The sequence below is a fragment of the Aspergillus wentii genome (assembly GCF_001890725.1).
Source record: "Aspergillus wentii DTO 134E9 unplaced genomic scaffold ASPWEscaffold_5, whole genome shotgun sequence".
NCBI lineage: Eukaryota > Fungi > Ascomycota > Eurotiomycetes > Eurotiales > Aspergillaceae > Aspergillus > Aspergillus wentii.
The window spans coordinates 1,615,453-1,634,735 of record NW_024467836.1 but is presented as its reverse complement, the minus strand read 5'-3'; the positions used below and the strand labels follow the sequence as shown (position 1 = coordinate 1,634,735).

Here is a 19,283-nt window from a genome sequence, read left to right as displayed (position 1 = left end):
CTCAGCTTGAATTCCGATTCCAACGAGACGACGCAATTGAAATGGATCCTCGCCTCATCTCCGGCGGTCGGACATCTCTCAAGTGTCTGAAACTCTCTTTTCTTATTTCTTTCTGTGGATGATGATTTGTCCTAACGGGGCATGTTTGGGTAGGAATGCAACGTAAGTCGATCTGATTACCACTGCTTGAATACCTGACGACAAAATCTCGACTCAATGTTGAAGACAGATGCATTGGAATCGGCTATTTCGATTCTCTTCATTAGTACAGTTACAAAAAGCACCAAGCCATGTAATGCATTGATGAGTTAACAGACATTCGCATGACACTACCAGATGAACATGCAAGATAAATATGTTCCGGGGCAAAAGGGGGGGAAAGGCACAGGGTGTGTCGTCATATCTTCCTTCTAAGCTCAACTCCTGACTTCATTGCATGTGTCCTCTATCACGGTAGTTAGTGGGATCTAGCCGGCTAGGGCGGTCACGGTGCAATCTGCAATGACCTGGGCCCTATGATATGATTCCTGTTCATCTGATCATCATACATCATCCATCCTAGCTTTGCTCAGCTCCGATGCCCTGTCAATCAAAGCGGAGTATGTAATCGATTTTTCCCCCCACAAAGTTGTCATGCTGGAAGATAGTTTCTGTCAGTGCCAGCAAGAATACGCTACTATATATATCTCTCTGTAGACTGTTGGCAATGGTGTCGTGTAGATCCTAAGCCGAAGCCCGTACCTCGGTATATATCAAGTGACTGGGGATCATCATTATCTTACCTTTCTTTTTCAATTTTGGCACTCACAAATTCAGATTCCCTTCCAATCCCAGAGATTCCTGCTTGTCATTAGAGCCGTCAAAACAACATTAATAATATATCCATATAGTGTCGTGAAGAGGCAGAATGGGAGTTCACTCATACCCAAAGCTCGTCTCGAGTCATATCTTCAGGAACCACTTCCGAACACCTCGTCCAAAAGTCACGACATATTTGCCTACGAATGTTGACGCACTTTTGCCAACATTTCCACTCATTTTCGATCTTTGCCCTTTCCCCAGGGGGCATCCGTACCGAGCTACTTCCCCGTAGCTTTTCCAGGCGCGCAAGCGTCGACTCCTTCTCTTTATCTAACCGGCCAATATCGCGCCGAAGGTCAGATAGCAAAGGTTTGGTGCAAAGCGTCGCCAATTCCGCTCGTGTGTCTTGCTCGTTGGCTTTTAGGGCCGTAAGATTGCCCTGCAATTGCTTGATCTCTTGGTCCAAGCCTGCAATGACTTCTGGAGTGGAATCGTCGAATGAATCTTGAAGGGCATGATAAACGGTTTGTTTTCCTACAGCAAACGAACGGGAAGGTAAGAATTTGCCCTTTTGAATGTTTGATAACTAACCTGCTACACGACCCTCAATCTCCTTGTTTTGGTGTAGCTCTCGCAATGCCTTGGCCGCGTACGCTTCAGAGTTTGTCAGTAAGAGGAAAGACGGCGAAGATTCGGTAAACACAGAGCTTTCTGACTTTTGGTAACTTTGTTGTGCAAGTTGGCTGAGATATCGATGGCCTATGGGAATAATTCAATCGCAATTAGTCCTTGTTACAGCTTCACTGCCATCAAAGGTGCTAGCATAGAGCATACCGAGTATGGACGACTGCTCCATCAAGGCAATGTGTTATTTTCAACAGAAATTTGAGAACTATTATGGCTGGGACAGGGTACATGCATACTTTTGTTTTCCTGTAGTGCCGGTTAGAAGACTCCATAGGCTTGTAGCAATGCGGGCTTTATCTCTGTGTGCACTCACTAAGATAGTCGAGGATCATGGCAGATCCTTCTTGATATCCTTGATGTTACCTTAAGCTTTCATGTTTCTCCAGGTTCATCCCGAGGTTCGCTCACCATCACTACCGGGAGTCTTGTCACCCTTCCCCTTCTTGTGGGCCATGGTAAGATTAAACTCTAGAAAGAGTGATCGCGGAAAGATCTAAAAAAAAAAAAAAAAAAAAAGCTGAAATCGTAATCATAATCATTATAGCTTGGCAAAGAGGGCAAGATAGCTATGGCTTATGCATATCAGGGTGCTCTGGTTGGCTGGCCAAGCCCCACGGGGAAAACAACAAAAATAAAAAAAGAGGTGAAAGGAGAGGGGAATGAGAAGAGAACAATGACCGTTGCTACAGGCCGGACTAGTTGAGATGAAGAGAGGTGTACTACCTACATCTAGAGCATCTACACTCTCTATAATTGTCACGTGAGACCAATACATCAGGAAAACCAACCATACGAGGAGATTAGGAGACAGAGGGGTATCAGGAATACGAGTCGTCGAAATTATGATAATGCTGATAATGACGTTGAATAAATCAGGAAAAGAGGCGAAAAAATTGGAAAAAGAAACAAAAAGAGATATACGGCAAACGGCAAGACTGAAACATTAGACCAGAGATGATCAGATCTGTTGGTTGAAATGAATTCCAGTCCAAAGATGATCCTAGAAATGTTTGGTTTTTTTTTTTTTTCTCCCCCAAAAGAATCACAATTGTCTTATACCAACCACTTTTCTTTTGGCCTTCAGAATAACAAGATGGCCACGTAACAAATTATGATGAAAAATCCCCTGCGCTATTTGAGATGGAAAAGAAAGAAAGGAATGATTATGCCGAGCGTGGAACTTGGACCAGGGTATCACATGACAATCTAAAACCCGGTCAGTTTCTTGGTAAAAATGATGAACATAAGTATTGGGATCAAACGTACGCAATCGTTATCTTTTTGAACAGTCGGAACTCCCATTTCCTCAAAGGTCTTAGGACCCTTACCCGGTAGGCCCTGGCCGCTAGCCTTACTCGACTGCGACGCAGGCTTCTGGCTTGTTGTGCTCGATGGAGATGTCACGGGCTTAGGCGTCGACGATGTTGATCCTCTCGATGGAGGTGGTATGGATTCGGCACGTGGGGGAAATGTGGCCGTAGAAGGAGAGCCAGATGGCCTGGGAGAACCCATTGGACCACCCGGCGGGTGAGCGGAAACAGGTGTTCGCACGGGCTTCCGGTCTGGGTGTCCGTTATCGAGGCGCTGCGGACGTCTTCGAGGATCAGCGCCATGGGGTTCAAGGGGTGCTGTGTAGCCAATATCTAGCCTAGGTGTCCCTGAAGGGCTAGACATGCCTGCTGGACTAGTTGGGCCAGCCATTGGTGACATTCCAGGACCAGGGGGAGGGTGACGGCCCATTGGCCCTGGACCGTAAGAAGCGGCTCGGTTGTAACCTGGAGCATTGGAGCGAATATTGGGGTTTATACCAAAAGCGGAGCTTGGCCGTGGATCGGGCATCGTGTAGCTCGCTTGATAAGGAGGCCGAGCACGAGATTCTGGTCTGTCGGGGTAAGGAGCAGCGGTTGGTCCATTGTTATCTGTAAGACTCATCTTCGAAGGATCGGGCATTTCGATATTCTCCGGTGTCGGCTCCAGAGAGTTTCCTCGCTGATGAGAGCCGTACCGTGATTTAATGCGTGCAATAGCAACCTTCTCGTGGTCTTTTCTAGACAATGTCTTGGACCGGGAAATGCTGTCAATCCGATTGGTCGCGTCCTTGTTTCCACTTGCTGCAGCTTTGGCATACCAGCTCCTAGCCTCCTTGATATCCACAGGTACGAAAATTCCCACTTCGTAAAAGTAACCCAGGGCAAACTCAGCGGTTGGAAATCCACTCTGAGCTGCGCGCTGAGCATAGGTGAACGCCAATTCATCATTCTTCTCAAAGACCCCTTCGTGTCCGCAGAGGAACCATTTGCTGATTGCCATTTCCGCTTCGGGTTCACCTTGACGGGCGGCTAATGCATTGTAGTGCAGAGACAGGGCAGGGTTGAAATCGCAGCCGAGCTGGCAGAGTTCATATGCGGCGCCTATCTTAACCTGAGCTTTGGCGAATCCATGATATGCGGCTTTTTCAATATTGATGCGAGCAGCATTCAAGTCGAGGGGCAGGAAACTTTCAGGCACGTTCACCTGGGGCAGCTCCCGCGCCAAAAGCATACCATAAACCTGTAGGCATCATGTTAAAAATGGATACAAATGTGACAAAAAAGTATCATTACTCACGTAAGCACCCTGGGCCGCATTCTCATCACAGGATTCTGCAGCAAGCTGAATGTAATCCAATCCTGTCTGATAGTCCTGGCGTTGCCCATGTTGACCAAGAAGGATCATCATACCTAGACGCTGTATCATCGCAAAGTTAGTACGTAGGTATCGTTATTCCCAGAAGCGAAGAACATACATAGTAAGAAGCGGAATCAGCAAGGGCAACTCCCTTCTCATAATGTCTGATGGCCTTTTCTGGCTCGCCAGAGCTTTCGAATTGCATCCCAATTCTATACTCCGCTCTCGCGTAGCCCTTCTCCGCAGCCCTAGAATAAGCCCGGAACGCCTCCTTCTTATCCACACGGAAACCAAATTTGCCAAACTCCAACCACATGCCCTTGATAAATTCGGCTTTGGGATGATACTGATCGGCCAGAAAGGTGACAATGTTCATTGCATCAGCTCTTAACTGACGCTCCGCCTGAGGTGTCTGAGGCCGCGGGGGTTGAATCAACGACAGACGGGTCTCATTCTGCATTGCAACCTCAACATAAGCTAGAGCATCCTGAGCCCAGGAAAGTTGCATTTCGGGGTCATTAGATGACAGAACTGGCACCCGAGCATTCTCTAGACTGGCTTCTTTCTGTTCATCTGTGGGAGGGACATTGGGCGGCGGGTCCCGCAGAACTGGGAACGGTGAGAAATTGGGAGGATCTATGGTATCATAAACTGCAGACTGCTCATAAGCGCTGGCGTCGTGGCCTGACGATGAAGCATAATTCCGGGAGAGCGACCGCTCTTGAGGTGGTCCCTGGATGATGGCGGCGGAGGAAGAAATTCGCTCGGGGAAGCGAGCACGTTCGTACTGCGGTGACGCATAATGACCGCGGTTAGGGTGACGAGCTTCGTGCTCGAGGTGATCGATATTGTGTTGCATACTCTCCGGTACTTCAGGCATGACCCTGATCGTTTGATTAGCACCGTCAACCAGACCGTAGCACTAGCAAATGTTGAAACTAGAACAAATGAAATGCGCGATCGCACCTTTGAGGAGAAGGGGATATGACTTCTGGCATGTAAAAATCGTCCTGGCCCCCTGGATACCATGTTGCACCTAGCCGTGGCTGACCACGACCTTGCGGCGGCGGCCTGTTCATTATCGGAGGTGGTTCCCCGTCCGCGGACTATTGCTTTATTATTATTATTATTACTTTTCTTCCTTTGACCCCTGCAGGCCTGCACAGAAATTAAATCTCCGAGTATGAACTAGAGCTAGCTTAGGCTCTTGGTCCGCAACTGTTCATCAAGACGTCAAGAAGGGGGGTGGATTTTCTTTTTTTTTAATAAAAAGAAAAGAAAAGAAAAGAAAAAGAAAGAAAGAAAGGGCAAGAAGGGCGTGGGGATCGCTATATTGACGCGCCGAAGGATTCTGAGAGTTAAACCGACTGCTACCGAGGAACTTTGCGTATCAGTAGGGAAACAACAGAAATGAAACTGCAGCCTGACGACATGCAAAAGCAACTATTAAGAATCATGGGAGTAGCGTACGAAGTCAAAAAAAAATGGACAATAAATGATGATGATACTGCAAGCGCGCTGGGTTAGGGCGGGCGGTGGACAGCGGGGTTCGTGAGATTAATATTACTCTAGTAGTTAGGGGGAAGGAAACTTAAGGACTAAGAGGAAACGAGGATCCACCTGGAAATGACAAGAAGTAATGAGAGATTTTGTGAGTAAATTTGTCTCATTCCAGAGTACAGAATAACAGCATCTAATAACGCAGAAGAAAACAGGATAGTCACTACCTTAAACAACACCTTAAGAACTGGAAAACATAACATCAGATGTGGTTGGGTGTTTCTCCGTGTATCGTAATTATTGGTATTGTCCCTTTGGCCCCCTGCCCGGGGCCCTGTCGTTTTTCTCTTCCAAACCTGATAACTAACTACCAACTGGTAGTCGTCCCCTACTAGTCCTCCATCTGCCAATAATTCCATCCCGTCACAATTCACAAATCAGAAACCGCGAAAGACAAGGTGTGTTGTATTTTTATCCCAGCCGTTTCTTTCCTTGGCCTTCCAGAAGAATAATTAAGGCTGACAGGCCGATTACAGGCAGTGAGACGCAAAAGAAATAAAGAACACTCATCCATCTCATTCCTTGGAGCCTCAGGTGCCCCCCCTATAGAGAGTCAGCGGTCTTATCACAACATTAGATTCCCCCCAAATTTTCCTGGACAAGGTACGATTCAGCTGTTCTGCCATTCTCTATCTAGAGATTCAACCCCCTAGCAAGAGATTCGGGCCTTGTGCTATGTGGTTCCTGAGACCAGAAAAAAAAAAGTAATCCCAGCCTACAACAATTGCCAATCACGTCTCCCGTGTCTGATACAGAGATACTCCTTACATATCCTCCAATTACAAACAATTCTTTACAGATGTCATGAATAATCATTTTAAGCCCAACAGCATGTGCTAATAATATCCTAAGTGACTAAGTCCTAACAGACAGACTATCTACCCTGAACTTTTCATTAATAGTCTTGGGGAGCCAAGGCAACAATCAAACCCAAGTACAGGGCCCAAGAGTCAGAAGCACAAGATGGAGCTTAGGGTGGATGATTTTCATCATCCCTATTCGCCGTATGATATTCAACTACAGTTTATGCAGGCTCTGTATACTTGTCTCGAGGAGGGTAAGGTCGCTGTCTTTGAGTCTCCCACTGGTAAGCCGAACAAGATTTCTCAATCTAGCCTGTCACTTTTCCTTCTAACGTAGTTTGAGAATAGGTACTGTAAGTGTTTGCATATAATTGCAAATTATCATGCTGTGATTCTATGCCGCTCTTCGAAAAACTTTTTGTGGGGATTGTCAGGTGTTGCATATCGATGCTTCTCTCAGCACAAACCATGGGTTCGTCGAGATACTAAGAAACTCACCAGGGAAAATCTCTTAGCCTAATTTGTGGCTCATTGACTTGGTTACGAGATCACAAGCGTAAGGCGTTTCAGGAGACAGTGAACAATGTTACATGTTAGAATCTTGGATGTCAGTTATCGGAAGGGGTATTCTAATGATTTCGTAGGTGATGAAGACGAGCCAGAGTGGATGCTAGAATTTGCTAAACGCGAATCAAGCCGTGCCATTACTGAAAAGAGAAAAACTTTCGAGGCACGACTGGCGAGAACAAGACTATCGGAAGAAAAGCAACGAATTGCCTCCGAGAAATCAGAAGAGCCTCGGAAGAAACAAGTATGTGTACACCATAAACTTCCATGGCTCTCGATAGCTAGGTGCCAACAGCCAAAACACAGAAGCTTGATTTGGCCTCCTTCGGGTCAGATCCACACGATGATAACCAATTTGCCCTTGATGACTATGATAGCGAAAGTGAAGAGCAGAAATTTTCCACGAAAAAGTCAGATAATTTCGATGGTCTCTCGACCAGTACCTTAGCGCTTTTGGAGCAGTTCAAGGGGCAAATCTCAACGCAATCTAAAGAGGACCAAGATGATGAAGATCAAGAGACCATGATCTTCTATTGCTCAAGAACACATTCCCAGTTAACACAGTTTGCTAGCGAACTACGACGCGTCACGATACCATCTAGTCTACCAAAGGAACTTAGCACAGGTACCAAAGATGGGGACGAATTTACAGAGCAGATAAAACATCTCTCGCTGGGATCCCGGAAAAACCTGTGTATAAATCCTCGAGTAGCTGCTTTGGAAAGCGCGACAGCGATTAATGAACGCTGCTTGGATCTACAACAACCCGGCGTGGCTGCTGAACACAAATGCCCCTTTTTACCGTCAAAAGAGGATGAAGGGCTGGCGCTTCAATTCCGTGATCATGCATTGGCAACAGTCAAAGACATTGAGGACATAGGGAAGGTTGGGAAGCAAATCGGGATATGCCCATACTACGCCTCCCGCTCAGTCATCAAGCACAGTGAGGTGAACATACCATCACACTTCAATGCTGATCATTGCTAACTGTGCGAAAAGATCGTAACTCTTCCATACCCATTGCTACTTCAAAGATCAGCTAGGGAGGCTCTCAATCTTTCCATCAAGAACCATGTTGTCATTATCGATGAGGCTCATAATCTGATGGATGCAATATCCAACATTCACTCGGTCACAATCACACTTTCTCAGTTGAGAACCTCGATTTTTCAGCTGACAACCTACGCACGCAAGTTTAAAAATCGCCTAAAAGGAAAGAACCGAAGCTATGTTGCCCAGGTGATAAGGCTCGTCAGTTCAATTGCAGATCATCTTCAATCGATCTCTGAGGCCAAACAGACACCGGAAGGCTCCGTACAGCCTTCAGACCTCATGGCTGGGAAGGGCGTGGACCAGATCAACCCATACAAATTGTCGCGATACTTGCATGAAAGCAAATTGGCAAGGAAAGTTGATGGATATGTTGAATTTTCCCAAACTGACCCCCAGTCTAATGAAAAGTCTGCCACGCCAGTTTTATTTCATATACAAGGTTTTCTTCTTCCTCTCATGAACCCATCTGCAGAGGGACGATTGTTTTATCTGAAAACACAGCGAGATGTTCAACTGAAATACATGCTCCTTGATCCAACTAACCATTTCCGGGAAATCGTTGAAGATGCCAGGGCAGTCATATTGGCTGGAGGAACAATGTCTCCCGTAAGAGATAATCCATTTTCAGACCCTTGCATGTCGAGCCTTATTTATTCCTAACCCATCATAGATGAATGATTATATGAATCATTTGTTCTCCTATGTGCCACCTCATCGGTTGGATACGTTCAGCTATGGCCATGTTATTCCATCACAGAATCTTACTGCACATACACTAGTGAAGGGAGTTCAAGGCTCAGAGTTTGATTTCACCTATGATGCACGGGAATCTGAAAAAATGGTAGGCATGAGACATTTTCCAACATACCATGATTATTCTTCACCTTATCTGGCCCTTTTCGTTTAACTCTTTTCAGATTATTGATCTTGGGCGTACGGTGGCTACACTCTGCCAAATCATCCCGGATGGCGTGGTCGCATTTTTCCCCAGCTACGATTACTTGAGTCGCGTGTTAGGCATATGGAAGAAGCCTACAGGAGGGGAAAGGGGCCAGACCACCCTTGGTCTGATCGAACAGAAGAAGCATCTTTTGTATGAAACAAGGGATATGGCAACCACAACAGAAGAATTACTTCAAGCGTATGAGAAGGCCATCGAATCAGGCTCAGGAGCCTTGCTCCTTTCTGTCGTTGGCGGAAAGTTGTCGGAAGGCATCAATTTTTCCGACAGGTTGGGGAGAGGGGTTTTTATAATCGGTCTGCCTTTCCCCAACATACGGAGCGCGGTCTGGCAAACGAAAATTCAATACATAGAGCAGAAAGCTTATAAGCAGAGCTCTGGAACCGAGGTAAACCGACAATCAACTGCAAAAGCAGCAGGAAGAGACTTTTATGAAAACGCCTGTATGAGAGCAGTTAACCAATGCATCGGACGTGCAATCAGGCACCGCAGTGACTATGCAGCGATTGTCATGATTGACCGGAGGTATGAGAAGCCGCATATACGTGGAAAACTCCCTGCTTGGATTCAGCAGAGCTTGGCCAGTGGTCCTGCTCAACGGTCAGCGGGTGTAACAGTGAGGGACCTCACCAAGTTCTTTGGTGCTAAAAGAACTTGAAGTACATAACATGTAATTTGTCTTCTTGTAAAGAAAAAGACATAATAGAAGATCGAAGTATCTTTCTGGGAATGTAACGTGAAGTACCCACGATAGGGCTCACAGAGAGTACCTAAATGCTTTAAATTTAAAGTCTTGAAGATGATGCAATAACCAAAGTAGATCTTTGGACATCTAGTCACGTGAAAGCCCCGGGAAAAGCTGTGCCAAGAGTTAGGAGGGTTGGACCCTATGGCAGAACAAGCGAACGGTTTAGCGCGCACTCTAGCCCCCCCGGGCCTTGATTTCAACATCTGAACCAGCAGCATATACGACCGCATCCCCCATCGCCAAACACTCAGACCGGTCTTGTCGAGAACAGCACCGTCGACAAGATGCCTACCCGTTTCTCGAAGACAAGGAAAGCGTGAGTCGAGAGCTCTTCCATCCCTACTACCGTCCCGAGCCGGTCGAACATCGCCTTTGTCGCGGTGAAATGCGACAAATCGATGCTTCTTCCGGGAACCCTACATACCGAATTATCAGGAATCAAAGCTGACTTGGCTTCTTCTTTTCTTTCAGCCGCGGCCATGTCTCCGCCGGTTACGGTCGCATTGGTAAGCACCGTAAGCATCCCGGTGGACGTGGTATGGCCGGTGGTCAGCACCACCACCGTACCAACCTCGACAAGTATCACCCTGGTTACTTCGGTAAGGTCGGAATGAGATACTTCCACAAGACCAACCAGCAGTTCTGGAAGCCCACCATCAACCTCGACAAGGTACGTTGAAAATTTGATTGCATGGCAAGGAAAGCAATTGGGGGAAGGATGGCCAGTGGAGCAGGTTTCTACTGCGTTGCAATACAAAGGAGACATAAAGATTGTGAACATTCATTAGATGAATTGGACAAGGGGAATCTGGAATATTGGCATTGGGAGGAGAAATTGTGACTGACTGGACTTTTTGAATATAGCTCTGGTCTCTCATCCCCGCCGAGAAGCGTGAGGCCTACGTGAGCGGCCAGAAGACCGACACCGCCCCCGTTATTGACCTCCTCCCCCTCGGCTATTCCAAGGTTCTGGGCAAAGGCCGTGTCCCCGAGATCCCCATCGTCGTCCGCGCCAGATACTTCAGCCGGGATGCTGAGCAGAAGATCAAGGAGGCTGGCGGTGTTGTTGAGTTGGTTGCTTAAGCGAGGAAATTGAAATTTGGGCAGGCGCTGCGCTGACTACAGTCGGTCTTGTGATAGACGGTCAATTCCCTTCTTCGACCAGAAGGGAATAAGAAATCGAAAAAATGGGAGCCGCGGATTCGAGATATCGATCTGTGTATTTAAAAGAAAAAGGGTTTTTTGTTTGCGATGAGCAATACATGGCCTCCGGACGCCCTTACGATCTCACTTTGTTAAACCAATACCATAAGGAGGATTCTACTGTTCATTGCTTGTCCATCATTCCTCTATCAGAATGGGTCATGGCGTCTAGGATAGCAGCATGTGACCGACAGAACTGGGATAATATTTTCGTTGGTCACATAATGTTGAGTCCTCGTAAAGTCCACCTCAGTAAATAATCAGTCGTAGATGTTCATCTACATACACACCGTGTGGCGCAGACTTCAATTCTTAATCCTTTGGCTTTGAATTTACCTGTTCAGAAAAACACCAGCTTCTTACAGAAGTCCGAAGCCATCCTAAGATGTTATATGACATAGATACGGTTCGGTGGTATAATGATGGTTACATTTCTATGGACAGTGGGCTGTAATACTCAATTGACACACTAGTCGGCATCCTGTTCAACTTGTAGTCAAACAGCCTACATCTTTGAATTGCGTACTGAGCCGGACCTCGAGCCATCCTTGCTAGCTGCTAACGTCTCACTGATGAATCGGACTGCCTCCTCCACCATCTTAGGGGTTACCTCATGTGCTGCGTTCTCGTCGATGACATCTTCGAAAGTGACCGCGCCATCGGCGAACCAACCATCGGGAGCAATGGCCTTCTTCAACCATGTTAAAAATACCTCTCCTCGGTGGTATGGAACCAACTTGTCCAAGCCACCAGAAAGGTTGAGAATTCTTTTGCTTGCCAAACACCGTTTCAAGAGTGGCCGCAAGGCCTGTTTTTCTGATTCTGTCGGCTCGGGCAAGGGTCCTTCTCGTAGGGGCCCAGTTTGCGACTTGCTGTCAGTGAGGCTGAGAAACAGACTTGCGGGGTCATATTTCGAAATCGTGTCCAGGAGAGAAGAGGGGAATGCTTCAGATCCAAGGAACTGAGACCCTGGTGGGTTGCTGTCTGTCCATGACGGCAGTTTTGAAAGCCGCCCTCGGTCTGCCATTAAGTTTACATAGTCGGGACATCCGATGATGACAACTCCAGCGCTCACCCGGGGCTCATGGAGGAGGCAACTCCATGCTGCATGTCCACCCAAAGAAACACCCAGCACGAGGTGTTCCGAAATACTGTAGTCCGATTTAGGGAATAAGAATGATGGAAGGTAGTCCATCAATAAGGAGACATCTCGTGCCGTGCCCTCTACGTCTTCAGGTTAGCTTTTGCTATATCCTAGGGCTAGAAATAGGCACAAGACTTACGAAACACGGAAAACATATCCTGCGCATGTCGGGGGTTCCCCTGTTTCCATGCCTCATTGGCAAGGGCATCGACCAGCCTTGTCCCATGATTCCTTTGATCAAAAGCCACGGCGATCAATCCTTTGACATGCTGGCTAGAACCATCGCGATTTCTATTGTTCCAGTCCGTAATGGCTGATCTCGCAATTCCTGCCATGCGCTCCTGGGTTGCCAATCTCGGATGCAAAAGCCAGAGACAAGCCACCTCCGAAGCTTGTGATGGGAGCTCGTCTAAACCAAACACTGTTGTGAGGATTCCCGCAATTGGATATGTCTTCTGGGAAATGGGCGAGGGTTCGGAACGGCCTGCGTCTAAAGTCTTCAAGGGATCTGTCATCTTTATTCTTTTGTTCTTAGTTCCAAGGTAAGGAGGTAAGTCAAATGGTATGATAGTAATTGAATTGGTGGATACTGTTAGAATGGTATATATTTGTCTGTAGTCCGGCGTAGTGGGGTTGATATACAACCGGCGAGAGACGCTACCGATGACGAAGAAGCCGAGGGTACGGTATTACCGTAACCGTCTAGGTATAACTTACCCGAAATTCCGTACTGAAATTACCTCACCGGACAGTACCTAACATCCAATTTGTGTGTTTCAAACAGGCTCATACACGTGGTGTGGCTGTGTTTGTAAGCCATGCGCCACAACACGTGTCGATGCCCCAGGCAGAATTTACATTTCCCAGGGGTCAGCCGTGATAACTAGTAGGTGTCATACGGAAGAAAATAAGAACAACAATCATAGTTGATGCTGCCGCGTCTTCGACAAAATCTCTAATCCTGGAACGCAGGCCTGATCTTGACACAATAATAATAATATAATTGATTCCACTAGTCACTGCTCCTGCAGCACTGCTCGTTAAAACTCCAAGGATCGACTGACCCCTTGCGACCAAACTTCTGCCATTCTCCTTAATGCAGTCTCCTTAACGCCAAAGCGGGCCTTCCGTCTCCAGTCGGGCTCAGACTATATGGGGCGAGACTCCACCACGGCTTAGGACAGTTAAGAACGCTTCTTTCAAGTCAACGTTCCAGCTTGACCTTAACCTGGTCTATTTCCTGCTGTCACCTGTCGCTTTTCTAGAAGCTTTCCCCGACTTTCTATGATGCTTGTATAGAGAGTAAATCCAGACAGTTCCGATAGGGTCTAGTTGATCCGCAAGTACGTACAGGACCTGGCTCCAAGTTATATGCGCCCATCATGCACTGACAACATTTTACTTCAGCACCATGGCCGACTCTGCGGCCGACTCCTCGACAGTGAGGGGCGCTGAGAATCTCCCCCACCGTCTCGATGCGAAAAGACCTGAGCCCTTGCCAGTTTCCGTTTCAAATGGCCCGAAACTATCCTCTCCTTTTCCCTCACCCACGCAAGCCAGCTGTCCTACGGATACTCAGAACAAGAAAATAGAAGCTACCGATGAGAAAGGTTGGACAAGTGGCACGCAATTGGGAATAGATAGGGAAACTGTGTCTGGAAATGGAGACATTTCAGATAATCCTGCAGGGGACGGTAAGCCTAAGTCGCTGAGTACTCGACACCCAAACGGGTCCCTTGATGACCAGCAACAACTATCGGATCGCCCGGTACAGCCGTCTGTGCCTGGGACGTCCTCTTCACCGCGTCGCCCAAGTGTACAATTCACCCGGGACACCCCCGACAACGAACCCTCTACCGAATTGCCACAATCTAGACCTGCATCCGTGTTGGGTGATGACGGAGACCCGGCGTCTAAAGGAAAACAATCGATATTTACCAAATTAAAAGCTTTTGCGGCTGGCCCTTCTTTCAGCCCACACTCTCGCTCAGCCAGTGGAGCAACCATCGCCGATGCAAAACACCCCGGTGACGTTGCTACTCCCGGTTCAGAAAGGGGAGAATTCCGCTTTCCAGACACATTAGAGGAAGAGGGGAGTGATATCGATGCGGATGCTGAAGAAAGTGCGGGGGAACAAGGGATTCGTCAACGGAAAAAGAAGAAGCAAACACGCCGACGGCAGCAGCAGCAGCAGCAGCAGCAGCAGGGGGTCGATTCGGCCCCTCAAACTGCTCCAACAACACCGAAAGTGATGAGCCGACCATCCTTCCACCTGTCTAGCTCATTTGCCCCGTTTGAAAACTATCGGTCTAATTTTTTCCCCCGAAGATCAAGCACTACAGAATTTTCCCAACAGCGCGAGGGCGTCTCCGAGGATGAAGGTCGCGATCGTCTCAATAGAGATACTACATGGAGGCGAAGAAGTGCATGGCTCGCTAACTCTCGTGGAATAACACATAGTGGGCGAGCAGAAGGGCAAACAAACCAGGACGAAAGGCGCCCTAGTAACCTTAGGCGTCTTACCGGGCTTGCTGGGCCTTCCGAAAATGCGGAAGGTCTAACAGCTCCTTGGAGGCGTCATCGAGCGGATCGTGGCTCTAGCCTCAGCGCTCAACGTTGGCGGCAGATAAAAGCTGGTTTGAAATTAATAGGGCAGCGACGCAACAAAGACAATACGGTGGACCATGCAAAGTCGGCGGAGTTACTAGCAGAACTCACCTCTGGGGTACCGGCAGCTTTGATTCTGGCAAGTATGTTTCAACGGGACGAGCATGGTAGCAAGCGAATTCCAATTCTTCTCGAACAGCTGAAGGTCCGAGTCACCGACAGTCGGATTGATTCTCACTCCGGAGACCGCCACTTGGTGTTCAGAATCGAGCTCGAATATGGCAGTGGAATGACAAGAATGAAATGGATTATCCACAGAACGCTGAAAGACTTTGCGAACCTTCATCTTAAGTACAAACTTCACTTCGGAACCCAGAAGTATATCCAGATGCGGAACCCCGATGGTGGACATCATCTTCCGCGCTTCCCTAGAAGTGCGTTTCCATATATGCGAGGTGTTCGAGGCCTTGACAGCGAAATCGAGGACGAGGAAGACGAGGTTGGTTATGAAACAGCGGCTGAGGCCACCAGCGGCAACGAGAGAACGGGAAAGAAAAAGAAGCAGCAGCAACCGCAGCAGCCACGCCGATCATCAGGTGCTCTGTCTCGGAGGAAGTCCAGTATCACCAATCCTCAAGACGGAGAGGCGGCTTCAGGAACCGCGGAAGCAAGTCCAGCAAATAAGAAAGAGACATATCCTGAGAAACAACGCAAGAAGCTCGAGGCATATTTGCAAAAGATGATCCGTTTTCTGATTTTTCGTGCTGACAGCAACCGCCTGTGTAAATTCTTGGAATTGTCGGCACTGGGTGTCCGTCTTGCGGCTGAAGGCAGTTACCATGGGAAAGAAGGATTTCTGATTATACAATCATCCAAAGGCCTGGATTTCCGGAGGGCTTTGAATCCGGCATTGATGAAGAAACGACATTGGCCCAAGTGGTTTCTAGTCAGGCATAGTTACGTTGTTTGCGTCGACTCGCCCGAAGAGATGAACATCTATGATGTTTTCCTTGTCGATCCCTTCTTTCAGATCCAAACCCAAAATTTTAGCCTACGCAACCAAAAAGCAAAGGAGCTTGCCAAGTCTGCGACAGAGTCGGCGAGGCATCCACAGCATCACACATTGCGACTCGTGAACTCGGAGCGAAAATTGAGGCTGCTAGCCAGAAATGAGCGCCAGTTACACCAGTTCGAAGACTCCATTCGATTCATGGTCAGCAATACCCCATGGGCAAAACCAAATCGCTTTGACAGTTTTGCTCCGGTGCGTCGCAATTGTTTTGCGCAGTGGCTGGTTGATGGGCGTGACCACATGTGGGTTGTGTCGCGAGCTATCAACCAGGCGAAAGATGTGATCTATATTCATGACTGGTGGCTAAGCCCAGAGCTCTACATGCGGCGGCCAGCTGCTATCAGCCAGAAATGGCGGTTGGATCGTCTTCTCCAACGCAAGGCTCGTGAAGGTGTGAAGATCTTTGTCATTATGTATCGAAACATCAACTCTGCTATTCCCATCGACTCGGAATACTCCAAGTTTTCTCTTCTGGATCTTCACCCAAACATATTTGTACAGAGATCTCCAAACCAGTTTAGGCAGAATACCTTCTTCTGGGCACATCACGAGAAATTATGTCTCATTGACCACACGCTGGCTTTTGTCGGAGGAATTGATTTGTGTTTTGGAAGATGGGACACCCCGCAGCACCAACTCACAGATGACAAGCTCACTGGTTTCGAAACTACTGACATGCCTAAGGATGCAGATCACTGTCAACTCTGGCCTGGCAAAGACTATTCCAACCCTCGAATCCAAGATTTTTACGATTTGGACAAGCCATACGAAGAAATGTATGACCGCAATATCATTCCTAGGATGCCCTGGCATGATATCTCGATGCATGTAGTCGGCCAACCAGCCCGAGATCTCACTCGTCATTTTGTCCAAAGATGGAACTATATCTTGCGCCAGCGAAAGCCGACTCGACCCACACCTTTCCTCCTGCCTCCTCCTGATTTCGACCCGGCCGATTTGGAAGCCCTTGGCTTGGATGGAACCTGTGAAGTTCAGATCCTGCGTTCTAGTAGTATGTGGTCGACTGGTACGCCGGATGTCACTGAGCATAGTATTATGAACGCCTACGTTAAATTGATCGAAGAATCCGACCACTTCGTCTACATCGAAAATCAGTTCTTCGTCAGTACGTGTGAGATAGATGGCAGAAAAATCGAGAACTTGATTGGGGACGCTTTGGTAGAGCGTATCATTCGGGCAGCCAAGAATGGGGAGGCATGGCGCGCCGTCATTGTTATTCCACTGATGCCAGGGTTCCAGAACACTGTTGACAGTGAAGGTGGAACGAGTGTTCGTCTCATCATGCAGTGCCAGTATCGCAGTATTTGCCGTGGGGAGACATCCATCTTCGGACGGCTTCGTGCGCTTGGGATCGAACCGGAAGATTATATCCAGTTCTTCAGCCTTCGTGCCTGGGGAAAGATAGGACACCAGAAGCAGCTTGTCACTGAGCAGCTCTATATCCATGCCAAATGCATGGTTGTTGATGATCGTGCGGCGATTATTGGGTCTGCAAATATTAACGAACGGTCCATGTTGGGTTCGCGAGATTCTGAGGTAGCAGCTGTTGTGCGCGATACGGACATGATCCGGTCTACTATGAACGGTCGACCCTACCTTGTTGGACGGTTCCCACATACGCTTCGCATGCGTCTCATGAGAGAGCATCTTGGAATTGATGTCGATGAGCTGATGGAGCACGATATTGGGACAGAGGAAGAGTTGAGAAGAATTCAGATCGATGAAGAAGGCACCCGATCCCCAGGGAGCCACCAAAGACTCGACTCTGAGGCTCTGATGGTAGAGAAGCAAGACGAAAGAGATACGATCGAGCGTCGCCATCGGATTCAAGACGAATTTCTCTCCCGGTCGGAAGATATGTACAGCTTCAACCATGACGTCGATTGGGAGCAGGGTAACAATCCGAACCTTAAGTCGAGTAGAAAACTTACCGCAGACGCGAGAGTCATGTCCAACGTGGAACACAAAAATGATGTGGATGGCAATGGTCATGACCGTCTGAAAACCGCAACACAGGCGGGATTAGGAGACGCACGCGATTCGCAGTTTGTTGATGACAGCACGGAGGTTTTGGTCTCGCCCGTTGCGTCTGAAGGCAAGGGCACTCTCAAACAACCCAAGCAATCGTCACAATCGAGTTCTCAACGGATTGGCTCTGATGGTAAGGACGAAAACACAGAGCCGCCTTCCAATGTAGTCAATGACACTGAGTCAAATGCTGTCGTGGATGGGCTGCCAACAGCTCTTCATCCATCCCTGACAAATAATGACACCGAGAGCAGTAACAGTGGCATGTTCGGATCCAAGGAGAAGTCTGATAATTCCAAGTATCCACACCCACTGATGCCAGACTTGAAACACATCTTCATCGATAAAGATTGCATGAGAGATCCAGTGAATGACATATTCTATCTGGACACTTGGCTTGCCGTCGCCAGTAAAAACACAAAAATCTTTCGAACTGTGTTCCGCTGCATGCCTGATAGCGAGGTGAAGTCATGGAAGGAGTACAAAGAGTATGCTGCCTATGGAGAGCGTTTTGCAGAAATGCAAAACCAACACAGCGCCAAAGCCTTTCAGCCCTCCAATTCAAGACAGACAGGGCCGCCCGGGACCCCTGGGAACAATACTAAACCTCAAGGATCGCCGCCAAGCCAGAACACAGAGGAACAAGCCACGGATGAAAAGCGCCCCAAGTCACCAGACGAGAAGCCCGAGGCTCGGGTTGCAGATCGCCCTCAATCAGAGCTGGCTCAACAAGAGACCCTCTCATCAATAGATGAGAAGACGGCACTGAGAGCATCGGATACGCCGGGATCGAGTAACCCACAAACCGCGCGGACCGACGAAAGTAGGGCTGTAGGAGAGGAACTGGACAAACCGCAGTCGAACCCGCAACTTGTTGACTACTCGGAAGCCCTGAACCGAAATGCGACAACCCAGACACGGAGGCGAAGGCGAAGAGCGACAACTCTTGGTTCTCGTCGAGAATTCCATGCAACAGATGAAGTGATGGACAAGGAGCGTGCGGAAGAACTTTTGAATAAAGTCCAGGGACATGTGATTCTCTGGCCCTATGAGTGGTTCGTAGCCCCCCCCCCCCCCCCTTTTTTTTTTTTTTGCCCCTTCACGAATTCGTGGTGAAGTACTGACGATTTTGATATAGGCTGGAAAAGGAAGAGTCAGGCGGAAACTGGCTTTATACGTTGGATCAAATTTCTCCTCTGGAAATATAGTAAGTTCCAGGATTTGTTCAGAGGCCAAGTCAATCCACTAACATTTATATAGCAACTGATCACTTTTGGGGAGCGCTCCGACTTCTACGCATTTGTTGAATTCATTGGCTATACTCTTCTCAATTTCTTTCTGCCTTAGCAGCGTGGCATGGA

At 48.0% G+C, this 19,283-nt stretch overlaps 5 protein-coding genes across 5 annotated transcripts; 2 read left to right on the top strand and 3 right to left on the bottom strand.

Annotated features, from left to right (window-relative positions):
- Positions 1–531: 531 nt before the first annotated feature.
- On the bottom strand, positions 532–2,478 carry ASPWEDRAFT_572362 (putative TBP interacting domain protein). Its single transcript, XM_040838329.1, has 9 exons — positions 2,216–2,478; positions 1,897–1,927; positions 1,802–1,828; positions 1,725–1,734; positions 1,636–1,648; positions 1,518–1,560; positions 1,393–1,455; positions 783–1,335; positions 532–690 (listed from the first exon to the last, which is right to left on the bottom strand). The coding sequence occupies exons 1-8, from the start codon at positions 2,261–2,263 to the stop codon at positions 920–922; spliced, it is 651 nt and encodes a 216-aa protein (XP_040687962.1). The 5' UTR covers positions 2,264–2,478; the 3' UTR covers positions 532–690; positions 783–919.
- A 216-nt stretch (positions 2,479–2,694) lies between these two features.
- ASPWEDRAFT_173708 (putative chitin synthase activator (Chs3)) lies at positions 2,695–5,234 on the bottom strand (the record flags this gene model as incomplete). Its single annotated transcript, XM_040831118.1, has 4 exons — positions 2,695–4,038; positions 4,096–4,215; positions 4,274–5,039; positions 5,122–5,234. 4 exons carry the CDS (start codon positions 5,232–5,234, stop codon positions 2,695–2,697), a joined length of 2,343 nt encoding a protein of 780 aa, XP_040687961.1.
- A 1,444-nt stretch (positions 5,235–6,678) lies between these two features.
- On the top strand, positions 6,679–10,930 carry chl1 (DNA helicase; the record flags this gene model as incomplete). Its single annotated transcript, XM_040837762.1, has 9 exons — positions 6,679–6,802; positions 7,163–7,329; positions 7,371–8,028; positions 8,125–8,744; positions 8,809–8,979; positions 9,056–9,715; positions 10,114–10,163; positions 10,319–10,517; positions 10,712–10,930. 9 exons carry the CDS (start codon positions 6,679–6,681, stop codon positions 10,928–10,930), a joined length of 2,868 nt encoding a protein of 955 aa, XP_040687960.1.
- Positions 10,931–11,341: 411 nt separating this feature from the next.
- On the bottom strand, positions 11,342–12,825 carry ASPWEDRAFT_42240 (uncharacterized protein). The gene is made up of 2 exons (XM_040835738.1): positions 12,334–12,825; positions 11,342–12,274 (listed from the first exon to the last, which is right to left on the bottom strand). The coding sequence occupies exons 1-2, from the start codon at positions 12,707–12,709 to the stop codon at positions 11,556–11,558; spliced, it is 1,095 nt and encodes a 364-aa protein (XP_040687959.1). The 5' UTR covers positions 12,710–12,825; the 3' UTR covers positions 11,342–11,555.
- Positions 12,826–13,605: 780 nt separating this feature from the next.
- On the top strand, positions 13,606–19,130 carry pld3 (phospholipase D; the record flags this gene model as incomplete). Its single annotated transcript, XM_040828379.1, has 2 exons — positions 13,606–18,977; positions 19,061–19,130. 2 exons carry the CDS (start codon positions 13,606–13,608, stop codon positions 19,128–19,130), a joined length of 5,442 nt encoding a protein of 1,813 aa, XP_040687958.1.
- Positions 19,131–19,283: the final 153 nt, after the last annotated feature.